Source organism: Cygnus olor, chromosome 2 (assembly GCF_009769625.2).
Source record: "Cygnus olor isolate bCygOlo1 chromosome 2, bCygOlo1.pri.v2, whole genome shotgun sequence".
In the NCBI taxonomy this organism is placed as follows: domain Eukaryota; kingdom Metazoa; phylum Chordata; class Aves; order Anseriformes; family Anatidae; genus Cygnus; species Cygnus olor.
The window spans coordinates 29,672,206-29,685,003 of NC_049170.1; the positions used below are offsets into that span (position 1 = coordinate 29,672,206).

At 42.2% G+C, this 12,798-nt stretch overlaps 1 protein-coding gene across 1 annotated transcript; it reads left to right on the plus strand.

Annotated features, from left to right (window-relative positions):
• The first annotated feature begins 2,650 nt into the window (after nt 1–2,650).
• On the plus strand, nt 2,651–4,544 carry ARL4A (ADP ribosylation factor like GTPase 4A). The gene is made up of 2 exons (XM_040548346.1): nt 2,651–2,754; nt 2,846–4,544. Exon 2 carries the CDS (start codon nt 2,911–2,913, stop codon nt 3,511–3,513), a length of 603 nt encoding a protein of 200 aa, XP_040404280.1. The 5' UTR covers nt 2,651–2,754; nt 2,846–2,910; the 3' UTR covers nt 3,514–4,544.
• The last annotated feature ends 8,254 nt before the right edge of the window (nt 4,545–12,798 follow it).

Consider the following 12,798-nt stretch of genomic DNA (forward strand, 5'->3'; position numbering starts at 1 on the left):
CTGCACGTTTGACTTCTAAAGTAGCATGAAGTGTATGGGAGGAGCTGATCAACTTGGATTGTTATTTAATAGCTGTTTTGCAGGAATGCCTACAGGCATTAATTAAGATCAAGGTGCTAAGCACTGAGAAGACTTACAATGAAGAATAGTCCCTGCCCCAGAGAGTTCATAATTCAGTTTACAGCAAGTTACAACAGGTGGCTAAGATAAATTAAGTGTAGGGAGACGAAAGAGTAGAACAACCTACTTCTCCATGTTTTTAGACAGTGTGGATCACTTTCATGTATGTATTTATGAATATAGATATGCTCATTTGCTGTAGATGTTCATTTCTCTCAAGTCTTAATCTTATAATTATCTCCCCAATGCCACAAAGCTCCTCTTCCAAAGAAACACGTCATCTTTAAGATGTCAGATATGTTATACTCTAGAAAATCATCAGTTCTTTATCACTCCTTCTTCAAGGGCACTGAAATCTTATTATATATTGACTTTTTCAACAAAGCAATAGATAAAGGCAATCTTTCTGTGTTTTATGTTTAAAATTCAAATATCTGTAATAAAGGTAGTAGCTGGCCCATATCTTCCTTTTGGAATTAATTATAAAATAGATGGTTATTATTAGGCTGTGTAAAGTGGTTTAAGGCTTGGAAGACTATAATATCTAGTGGGCTTATTTTTCCATTAAAATAAGGAAAACAATTTTATAGGTTGAAACAAAGGTCAATTTGATTTATTTTCAACCAGTCAAGTTTTATGAATAAATCTATTTTCTGTACCAATATTCCTTAATGTGGTATTTTTATCTGGTTTCTACCAACTTTAAATTACTGAACACCGTTCATGAAATAATTAAGGCCCAGTTCTACTGTTGCTTTTCTATAGCTTTATATGCTATGCAGCTCCTTATGCTACATAAAGGTACAGTAAAATAGTGCCAAATTAGAAGCCGTACTAGTTGGCATTCAGGGTAGGAACTTAACCCTGTTTTTCCACAGAAGTAAAACCACTTTCCTGTACAAATAGGCCACTTCCTCCAAAGAGTCATCTGCAAGATCAGGATGTAAATAACTAACAAAGATAAAAACAGTGGAATATCTATCTCAAAGGTAAGCAAATTAGAAATTTTCTATTTTTAGTAGGACTATAATAGATATCAAACCATGTATGCCTACAGCATGCTGTGGCATTTCTGTGGCTATACAATGCCCTTTCACTAATACATTTCTTCTTTTATACATCGTATTTGTGACTTAAAATATAAACTGCAATGTTTTCAAGTGGAAAAAATAATGTCATTGCCAGAATATCCTTAAAAATTCATCCCTTTTCAGCAGCCACATGAAGAAACCTAGAAGTGCTCTAGAAAAAAATGCAAGGTTAATATTGAAAATACCACTATTTCTCTCTTACTGGAGCCCAGCAGGTCAAGGACATAGCTGTGAGGATAAGCTAGTGACCCTCTTCTTTCTAGTTATGATACAAAGTAGAGAAAACAGATGCTTGCAACAGTAGCCTTTGGCAGTGCAATAGCTTTAGTTACCAGTCAAATAGATGCTTTCATCAAAAAGAATGGTTTATTTAAATTTTATCTAAGGATTATACATAAACACTTTACTAGTATGCCCTGTTCTGAAGTCATGGCATCTGATCCTTTTGTATGCTAGAGGCATTTTACACTGAGCTGGTCTAAATCCCACACAGGCATCTGAAAGAAGTAGGCATCTGCATTGCCACAGCTACATTATGACTACGTTCGCAAAAGCACTAAGTGAACAGTAGTGGGGGAAAAAATACGGAGAGACAGCAAGAAAATCTGAGACAAAACACAGCTCCAGGCCTCGTCTGAAACCCTGTCTGCTCTGAAAATAGCACCATGCAAAAACGACTTATTAGACGGCTGTAATTAGTTCTGACTTTGGAAGATTTCAAAGCTCGAATCAGGCTTGGATAGTGAAATGCAGAACTACTTAGCATGGCCTTTTGCTGCGAGGAACCTCCTCTGTAACCCACCCCGGTGCCAGGTACCCACACCCAACACCCCCTTCTCCCTCCTGGAGCCCCAAAATGGCGGCGGCCCCCCCCTCAGCGGGACGGGGCGGCACGTCACGTGGTCCCGCCCGCCGCGGGTCACGTGCTCAGCGCGGCGCCGGGGGGAGGCGGGGCTGCGCGTGCAGCCCGTTGCTAGGCGACGGGAGGCGCCCATGGGCGCGGCCGGTTGAGAGGGGGTTGCTGACGGGACGCCTGGGCCCCCGAGAGGCCCCCCACGGCGGCTGGCGGCGCGACGGGCGGCCGGAGAAGGGCGTCGCAGCGCGGCCCCCCCTGCAGTGCCGCGGTGCGCTGCGAGGAGCGCCCCGCGCGCTGTGAGGCGCCACCGAACCGCTCGCCAGCCGCGCCTAGAGGGGCGGGGCGCCGGCTAGAGTGACAGCACCCGCGCCCAATGAGCGCGCGCGGCTCCAGAGGGGGCGTGGCTGCGGAGGCCGCAATCCCCCTCCCTCTTCGGCTGAGGGGGACAAAATGGCGTCCGCGATGAGCGGCAGGAGCTGCCGGCCAATCGGCGAGGCGCAGCCCGCCTTTCTCCCCGCCCCCGCCGGGCGGCGGAGCCAATGAGAGGCGCGGGGCGGGGCGAGCGGGGCTAGGCGCGGGCTGGGCGCAGCCCGGCCGTCAGAGGCGGTGGCGGCAGCGGGCGGTGCGGGTGGTATGGCGGCAGGCGCTGCGCTCGCCTCCCCGCGCTGAGGGCGGCGGGGCCGAGCGGTAGGCGAGGGGCACGGCGGGGGTCGGGGGGCTCGGCGGGGGGCCGCAGGGCCGGGCGGGAGTCCAGCTAACGCCGCGTTTGTCGCCGCAGGCTCGGAGCATAGCGGGGGCCCCGGCGGTGGTGTTGGCAGGCTGCTGTCACCTCTCCGCCCGGCGATGGGGAATGGACTCTCGGACCAGACGCCGCTGCTGTCCAGCCTGCCGTCCTTCCAGTGCTTCCACATCGTCATCCTGGGGCTGGACTCCGCCGGGAAGACCACGGTGCTCTACCGGCTGCAGTTCAATGAGTTCGTCAACACCGTGCCCACCAAAGGATTTAACACGGAGAAAATCAAAGTGACGCTGGGCAACTCGAAGACGGTCACTTTCCACTTCTGGGATGTGGGCGGCCAGGAGAAATTGAGGCCGCTGTGGAAGTCGTACACGAGGTGCACGGATGGCATCGTGTTTGTGGTGGACTCCGTCGATGTCGAGAGAATGGAGGAGGCCAAAACGGAACTTCACAAAATCACTAGGATATCGGAAAATCAAGGAGTGCCTGTCCTTATAGTTGCTAACAAGCAGGACTTGAGGAACTCTCTCTCGCTTTCTGAAATCGAGAAGATGTTAGCGATGAGCGAGCTGAGTTCTTCGACCCCCTGGCATTTGCAGCCTACTTGTGCAATCATTGGAGATGGACTCAAAGAGGGACTGGAAAAACTATATGATATGATAATTAAGCGAAGGAAAATGTTGAGGCAGCAGAAAAAGAAGAGATGAGTTCTATTTCGTCCTTTCTCTTTTAGAGTAGTTACACGGTCAAAATTTGACGTGAGACAGCTTCCAAACCCAGGCCTGCTCATTTGGATGCCGTTAAGCTTAGTTACGTTAAACAATCAGTTGCACAACCTTGCCTTGTGGAAGGCTGTGCAGTCATGGAACTTTTTTTTTTTTAAATAGTCTCTTCTGAGTTTATGGGTCTGCATTATTTCAGAAGCCCAAATAGATGATGTAATACTATCAGGAAATGGATGGATGGGTGGGTATATGTGACATGGACGTCTAAATAGCCAAATAAAACGAGGGTTTTCTGCGTAGTGTTGTATTCATATGTTTGAGGGTGCCCTCTGCAAGCAATTTGCATTGAAGGTGTTCTGTGTTTTTAAACTTCTAATGCTCGTAAGTGGAGTGTTTAGGTGAACATTATACAGCTTTAAAAACATGTATGAAGTTATTTCAAGAGGCTGTTTTTTATCTTGTTTGGGAATTTCTATGAAAGCTTGGCTACATGTGTATTTTTTTTTAATTTGGCACTTTTTGAAATTGAATCATGTTCAATTCAAATACTTGAAACTTAAGTGCTGTGGATTTTTCAACTGATTTGAAAGAGTTTTTTGACAAGTAAAAAATGTAAACAGCACGATGGAGCATGGAAAAGTGGTTTCCCAACATATAGCATGTTTTTGGTATGTAAGTTTTTTTTATTTTTATAGAAGTAACCATACATCCATATACATGCACATTAAATCAGGTTTAAGCTATTACTCAAAATTAGTCATCTGTTTTTGAATGATGAGTATTACATCCTCATGCTATCAAATTATAAGTAAATTAATTGCAGTAAAAGAGGTATAAAGAACAACTTTGGCTGTTGTGGTTCTAACCAATGCAGCATTGTTCGCTCTATTGGTGACTTTTTTTGGCAATAAACTGAAATCGTAATGAAGTAAAGATGGAGTTAAACTTAGCAGAGCACATCTTGTATCTCCCCTAAATACCCCCATTTTATTAAAGTGGTATTGCTATGTCACTTTCAACGTATGCTTTTTTTTTTTTTATCGTGACTCTTAAAGTATTTTGTGGTTAGGAATGTAATAATGCTTTATACACTCAAAACGTTTGACACTGCTGGGAGGGGGGGAGTGGGGGAAGAAGATTTTCAAGATGGGCCTGTGTTCTGCTTTAATTATGCTTTAAGCTGTTCTTGTTTACAGAGTGTGCAAACAGTGTTAACTGGGCAGGATAGTGCTTGACAGAAAAGGGAGGGTAGTTTTTCTTACTGGTACAGAGCTTCAAGTGACTCTTTAGATACTTGGCTAGCAATTAAAAGGGCTAAAACAGAGCCTGGATTTTTAAGACTAACTTTAGTGGTGCTGTAAAAATTCATCAGAATGTTAGATTCTCTTTAAACTTGTGTTGGAAATACTGAATTTAAAAAAAAAAAAAGGCGAAATATATATCCTCCTCTTACTCAACCAGCAAAGTAATACGTTTTTCTTACCTGCTGCCGTGTATCAGGAGGATGACAGCTACAAACCTGAATGTCAATCAGTGTAACTTAAATATGTTTAAAAAAAAAAAATCAAACTTTTTAACCAGTTCATCCAAGAGGTAACCAAAAATGCACTTTAGTGTCTTCAATAACTGAAATGACAGCTGTTTTTTATGACATCTTGGTCCTTTTTGAATAAACTGAAGTAGCTTCCAGTGGAGCTTTTGTATGTTGGTTATATATGTACCTGCACTGGTGACATTGTAAGTCACTTACTCAAGTAATGTCTATATTTATAGAAATGTGGATGACTTCTTAAACCTCAATAAACAATTCAAAACAAGCCTGCAGAGAGAAGGTGTCTGACTTCTTGCACTGCAGTTGTATGTTCTCCTCAACCTCTGGGCACGTAATGATTCTCGTGAGGATAGAACTATTTCTGTTGAAAACAGAGTAATTGTCTTAGAAATGTGGTAAGGCTCATAAATGTCCCAGTGTTATAAGTTGTAGGTATCTCATTAAAAACTTCAAATCAGGTCACAGAAGAAATACTGACTGCAATGGTTTCTTTTTGAAGTGATGAGGTCTTGCATTTTTTGAGAAATCCTTTAAATAGGTGAACCTATCTTGTGTTATGTGTAATGTTTGGTACATAATGTTGGGCATCTATCACATATACACAAGTTGTACTGAATTTAGTGTCTTCAGGCTCAAATACCTGAAGCTGAGGAATTCAGATGTGCTTATAAGCCTTCAGTGAATTTCCTCAGATTTTATGGTAGGGAGTAGAATGTGGCAAGAGATATTAAACTTTCTAATTAGTTTTAGGCCTCTAACAAAGACAAGAAAAAACTGATTTAGAAGCCTACATATCCAAATTGCTAAGTTTGAATCAGAATGCCCAAACTTCTCTTTCAAAAAGATGATATTTTCAGTTCTTTTCATGTAACTGATGGCACATTAAAATGTAGGTTACTCTCAGTCAATCCTGAGAAAGATGTTTGTGCTGCCTAGGCCTATGAATCTAGGGCATTATTGGTATCATCTGGCTAATATTTTCCTTCTTATCATGTGCACAGTGCTGCTAGGTTAAGGAAGCTGATGTGGCAGGCTGGCTCTTTGTACCCAGTAAACAAACCGTAAAATACAAAGTAATGGTTGCTTCATTTCAAGTATTCATTTGACATCTACTGGGAATAGTTGAAAAGCCATCCCACTCCCAAAAGTCAACCATATTTTGTTCTGCATATTAAACATGCCAGTGTTTAACTGGTGACAGTCTCCATTAACATGCATAAAAGCTTCAATGAATGGTTTTAAATACAAAGGCAGGACTGATCTGTACTCCAGCACTGTTATTTAGAGGAGGAAGTCAGAGAGCGGTGTTTCTTGAATGACCTGGTTGTTGTTGTATAATGTCTAACTTGGAGTAGATAAAGTGGGGAGTGAGTTTCACATTCAAGCTATACCTGTATCTGTAATAGAACTGTTTTGCTGGGGTATTATGGTAACTCCTAAGTAACATATTTGGTTGTAGCTGTACCTCCAAAAGTGTGTTTGGCACTACTTTGACAAAGCTGTCAGCTACGAACAAAATGGCAATTGCGACAGAGCACTTGGTATCCTTGTCGACTGAGTTTCTGCTGGCATAGTTCTGTCAGCCTGGGATCACTCTTTTCCATCTGAAGAATAGGCAAACCTAGCCTAAATTACTGGTATGTGTCAGAAAACCTTCAGAGGAGGTGGATAAACAGGTATAATTTTGTTACAATGATGGAGTAATTATGCAAATTTTAAAATAAATGTTGCCAAATTGGGCTTCAAATGATATTTTGTTCTTCAAGGTACTGGCTAAGTTAAATTATCTGAAACTGCTTCTGCATTAAGAAGGCATGGAGTTGCGTTTAGATCAGTGCAGCACTGTTAGAAACAAACCACACGTCCTTGTTACCTTATTGCTGTTGTTGTAGAATCACAGGTCGGTATGGCACTGCCTCAGCCGTTTATACGTATAAAATCATTTAAAGTTGACCAGACTTCAGGGTCTGGTCTCTGTTTTCAAGCTTCGTAGCAGTGTACTAACTTCCAACCCTTTCAGCTGAAGCTGTTGAGCTGAACTTGTGTTTACATTTGAAAAAAAAACGGATACTACTTTCCAGTAAGGCGGAGGGTGAAATCTTTCTCCCTCAGCCAGCCCACTGCTCTGCGGGCTGGCTTGGCGAGATACTCTCTGTGCCCCTGGGTCCCGCGGGAGCTGCCGACCTCAGCTGGGGTGGTCATGGAGCTGGCGAGGAGCCAACAGCAGCCTGGTGGGACACAGGCTGACAAACCCTCCTGGTGCCCACCAGGTCTGCATGAAGGCAGCTATCTGCGTCTTGGATCCATTGTTTACAGATAGTGTGGCGTTAATTAGTGGCTGGCTGAAACTTTGTTGACGAGAGTGTGATTCTTGGTGTCTGAGAAGGACTTGGATACTGCATTGATACTATAAAGAAAGAATTCATAAGGGAGAGTGTGGAAAATGTAGGCAGCCCGGATATTCTGTATATAGGGCATCAGCCCTAGTGTGTAGTCTAAGTTCAGATTGGTGTGCATGAAGTTTAATACGTCTGCTCATAACGTTATATTCCTTTGGCTTGAGAGAGAAATCTAGGAATGACTGCGTTCTTTTCGTATCATTATTGTCACTTTGCCGTCGTGTGACTCATCTTCTGAGAGGGTCACAGCCTACAGCTGTGCTCCGGTAACCAACAGCCTCATGTCCTTGAGCCAAAACCACTTCTGTTGCTGCAGGAAGGGATATCTGGGGAGCTGTGAACAGGCAGAGTCTCCTTCGTGTTTAGTCTGCGGGATCAGGAAAGCATTTTTTTTTTTTTTTTTGTATTTCTGACTGACCTACGTATGTGAAGGCTTGTCCCTCTCACAAGGCTTTGCAGGCGATGGTTATTTTTAGGAGCAGTACAATACTGCAGAACTATGTGGATGAACCATGCGTGTTTTGAAACTGAAGGGAAATACACAGCCCAGCTTCACAGCAGGGTGATGCATGGGGTTGCTACATGGGCTCTTGCAGTGATCCCACCTATCTGAAAAGAAAATCAGGGTGTAATACACAGCTGCCAGCTTACCCTTCTTTAAAGTGCTAGTTGATCTTCTTAAATCAGCTGTAATGAAGTAAAAATGCAGTTTCAAAGACCTAACTGAAATAATAAGGAAAAAAAAAAAAATGGAGCAAAATATCCAAGCAGCAAATCCTACCTGTCAGCTCCTGTGTCACTGCCCCTTGCTGTGACTGATCCGAGGCACTGCCTGCCCACTGCCCAGCCAAGCTGAGAGCACATTTGCTACTTTTCATATGTTGAATTTATACAAAGCCAAGCCCAAAATCTAAGAAGAAACCCTAGGCGGGGAGGCCAGACAATGTTTCCAGACTAAGTACCTGCTTGTAAATGGCTCAGGAAGGTAAGAGAAGTTAATCCCTGGGCAGCCAAGATTATCCCTTCTTAGTTCCAGCTATATTTACACAGCTGCTCCTCCAGACTGAAGAGCTAGGGATGATGAAATACTGAAAGTCTGGAAAAGAATGGAGAAGGTTGGGTACAGTTGCTGGCTGGGGGAATGTGCAGGGAGAGAGGATCTGAAACTGCTGGACCTCACTAGCTGTTCAAGACTTTGAGCCCTAAGGGAAATAGATATGCTTCTAGGCTGCTTAATTGCCTTCAAATCTTCACTCTTTTATGCGCTGTAGTTTTCCTATTGCTGAAATGAAACAATACCTCATTTAAGAAAGCCACCTAATCGCCGCATTCATCTCTGGTCACGCTGACCCAGGGGAAGGCCCGCGGGGTGCCAAGCCGGCAGGCAGCCGGGGAGGCCGGGCTGGCTGGCACAGTGGCTACCGAGTCTCGAGGAGAGCAGAAGTCCAGGTCAGGCGAGGTAAGGGTGTGAGGCCTGGTTGTACCTCAGCCACCACACGTGGTCCAGAGCTACCACTAACTCTGCAACCTTGGCGCTTATCTTCTGTTATCGTTTTATGAATGATACGTAAGAATAATTTCCTTAAGAGTGTAGGATTTCCATCCGTTGCTGTGTCAATGTCATTGTCCTAAAAGCTTTGGTAGGCTTTGTTGTTGGAACATATCTGAGTTGGGTGTCATAAGGACGGGTTTGTGAGTCAAAAGAGTTGGGAAAGAGTGTTCACCTCTGCTGTGGTGACTTGTTTACCTAAACAGGGTCTTTTAGTAAAGCTGGCCTAATTGAACAAAGACACTATAACAGAGGGAAATTTTCTAAAAATATCCTCATTTCTAAAATTAGCTGAACCCTGCTGGCTTTCTTACAGTTGGATGCTGTTGTACGCGTGGGCTACTGGTGCTCTTTTGACACTGCTTTCTTGATGATCTCTAAGGTGCCTTCAGCAGTCTTCAAACCACCAGCATAAGGTCTCCACTGTTTTAAATGTTAATACTGAACTTACATATTCATGATGTACATTTTTAGCTGTCCCTCTGAGGTGCTACTGTGGGTCAATCTGGATTCTCAAAGAAAATTTTGATTCTCTGTGAAACATAGATTAATGTAACAATGTCTCTGCAAGCACAGTTTATTCCTGCTTGGTTCCTGCTATATCCTAAGTGGCATAAGTAAAATGGTAATCTATGGACTATTAGTTGCACTGTTTCCACTGAACTTCATCTAATGAGTTTCTATTTGAATCAGGGATATATATTCCATTTTTCCTGATTATACTGCATTTGATATAGGAGCTGAATTGTGCTAACCTTAGGACTACTAGCCTCCCTCATTTTAATTAGCTTAGAAAATTGACTTCTACATTTAAAGCCACTGTAATTCAGCTGTAATCACTCATGTTAGGCTGGTGATAAATGGGACTCTCAGCCTGTGCCCACACTGAAGCTTTTTGACAGATCTCCTATTGCTGCATCAATATGCTTCCCTCACTTTGTGCTGTAGTAGGACTGGTAGGAACATGGGTATGGTTCAGCAACTGTATTTCTGCCACTCTCTTGTGTAATTCACTTACATACAGTGTTTGCCTATGTGTCTTGCTCTTGCTGTAATCAGGATAGAGGGTGTTTGAGAAGATTCTGTACAAAGACTCAGCTGTGTGCTGCAGCTTTAAAAGACGCACTTCAGCCTATGTCATTTATTTGTAAAGCCCTGGAGCGAATGCTGGAAGCTGGAGGTCAAGGCTGAAGATAGGTGCCTCCAGCCCAGCCACTGATAGCTCTGGTCATTTTATCCCCGAACTCTCATCACCTGTGTGCAGAGCAAGGATCTCATAGTTGCTTTCACATTTAAATTCATTCTTAAAACTGCTGTGAGGTACTCAGATATTACAGAGACAGCATAATGGAAAGGAATAGACAGAGTGTAAGAGTAATTTTGATTCTGGATTGGCTTGTAACTTTTATTTGTGCTCAGAAGTCAAGCATCAGTCCATCATACCATTTCAAAAGTAGTATGTTTGTTTGAGAGTTTAAAAACACAAGTTCAACATATCGTGTCATGTCTAACTCCATGAGCTGCAGCTTCACAGAAAACAAAAATATTACCATAACTGTAAATAATAATTCATTTCATATTAATCAGTAAATAAATATTCATAAAGCAAATCATCCATATCTGATTTTTGTTTGCGCTTGACCATAGCTATTAAGCAAATGTAGCCAGAATTATTTGATTTTATGTTTGAATTAAATTGGGGTGAATATACGGTCTTCCAGATCGGGCACACGAAGTTTTCAAGTTAAAGTGATTTACAAAGATCTTGAAATATTATCTTAAAATAAGCCTTCATTTGGAGTAGTCAGTAACATAAATGGCTGGTAATTCCTTCGAAAATATAGGTTTATTTTACATGGTATGGTAAGAAATGTATTTTACAGTGATTACAGACCTTAGGATTCAGAGGGTCTCCTGTTCTCTCTGCCTCTCTTGGCTGTAATGAATCAGTCTGCACAGGATGTGGCTGCTAGCAGATGATAATGCAAAGTGAAGGGCTGGGCCATGAAAAGCCCCAGGGTGGCTCAGCATGGTGCTGAGTTCTCACGAAGAGCTGATTGCTTTCCAAAAATAAGAACAGGAACTAGGGCAGATAATCCTTGTAAAATGCACTTTCCACCCTTACACATTCACAATAATTTATTATTTTCAGCATTATGGAGCGTTACATGTTGATTACATACATAATCTATCTAGGCACACACACCTACACACATTTCTACGTGTACTCTCACAAGCCCTGTTTGCAAGAGTTTTTTTAGGAGCCTGTTTTGTGGGTGTATTTCTAGAACATATAAATAGATTCATGTTTTCACATCATTTAAACCCAAATGTGATTGCAAACATGACAGCACTAGAAATATGACGGCTTGAATTTTTTTGCTCTGTTTTAAATCCTTCATTTTATTAGCACAAGGTAATCTGGGCTGTTCACACCATGTATGAACCATGCTATTGCGGTGGCATTACCATTGCTCAGAGTTCAGGTTGTGTCAGCACTTCTTTTATAAACATAAATCCGTATTTCAGAAGCTTAATAATCTAATAAGCCTTGAAATTTCACACTCGTCTGAAACTTGGCACAGAGTATTAACTTTGTCTTTTACCACATTAAATAAAAATATATATTAGAGGGGAATGTAAATAAATGAAAAATAGACTTATTGTGTTTGCTGCCTTTTCTCTCTCCGTGTTAATTTTGTTTATTGAAATGAAATGGAGTGAACTCACAGTTCTAAGTGGAAACCTTTGAAAATTTTTTCTTAAGTCAAAAATTGCCGTCATTAGTGTTTGCAAATCAGACCTACACACATCACACAAGCCTGCAGATCTCATGCATGGTGACTGAAGCTCCCTAATCTGCGTCAGCACAGCAATTCATATGAAGTAACAGCTGCAGGACTGACTGGGCATACACAGAAAACAGAAGCATGGATGTGTCTTCCTTTGTCGCTTTAATATATAATTTCAAGTCCTGTGATTATCTAAGTATGTTTTCTAAACAGTGATGATGTGTAAAGTTAATCAAATGCAGTGCTTCCTCTGTCTTGTGGAAAAGTCTATTTTCATAAAATTTCCAAGTGTTTTTGTTTGCTTTTTTTTTTTTTTAATAAATAAAATGTTTGGAAAAAGCTCTGGTGCAAGCCTTGATTTTTGCTTACCCCATCTAGATAACCCTGAGATTATAGCGAGGGTCACTAAGGGTAGAATTTGCTTGTGCACTTTTTACATAGAAAAGCATTTTTTTTTCTTAAAGGTAGCAGTAACACAGGGATCCCGTGTTAATGAATGCTTTAGTCTGACCTATATCACTTCTTTTTCCTTGTGCATTCACTTAAGCCTCTGCACAGGGTGCATATAATCTGACAATCTGCAATATTTTATCCTCCTTTTGCATTCATTGTAGCTGTGCATACGTGCCTGCGCAAAGCAGCTCTTGCACATCCTTACCAAGGAAGGCTGATCTGCTCTGAAGACTAGACATGCTCTTCACTCTTACTTTACCCAGCCCGTTTTGAAAAGCACACAAAACCCAAATCCCCCCTCCCACCGTATATATACATATATATATTTTCTTTTTTTTTCCCTCCATCCCTTTCAAATACCTACTCCCACTTTCAGTAGGAAGGCTATAGGGCCATAGTTATATATTTTCTTTTGGAAAATCCATACCTATTTCAAGGACTTTGAGTCAAGCTTAGGATACCTTTCCACTCCACTTAGCTTTTTATTTACCTCCCTAAGGAAAGCTTTCCACATACCAAATG

What these genes read in the sequence shown, in the direction of transcription:
- ARL4A (XM_040548346.1), top strand. Translation starts at nt 2,911, where the DNA reads ATGGGGAATGGACTCTCGGACCAGACGCCGCTGCTGTCCAGCCTGCCG.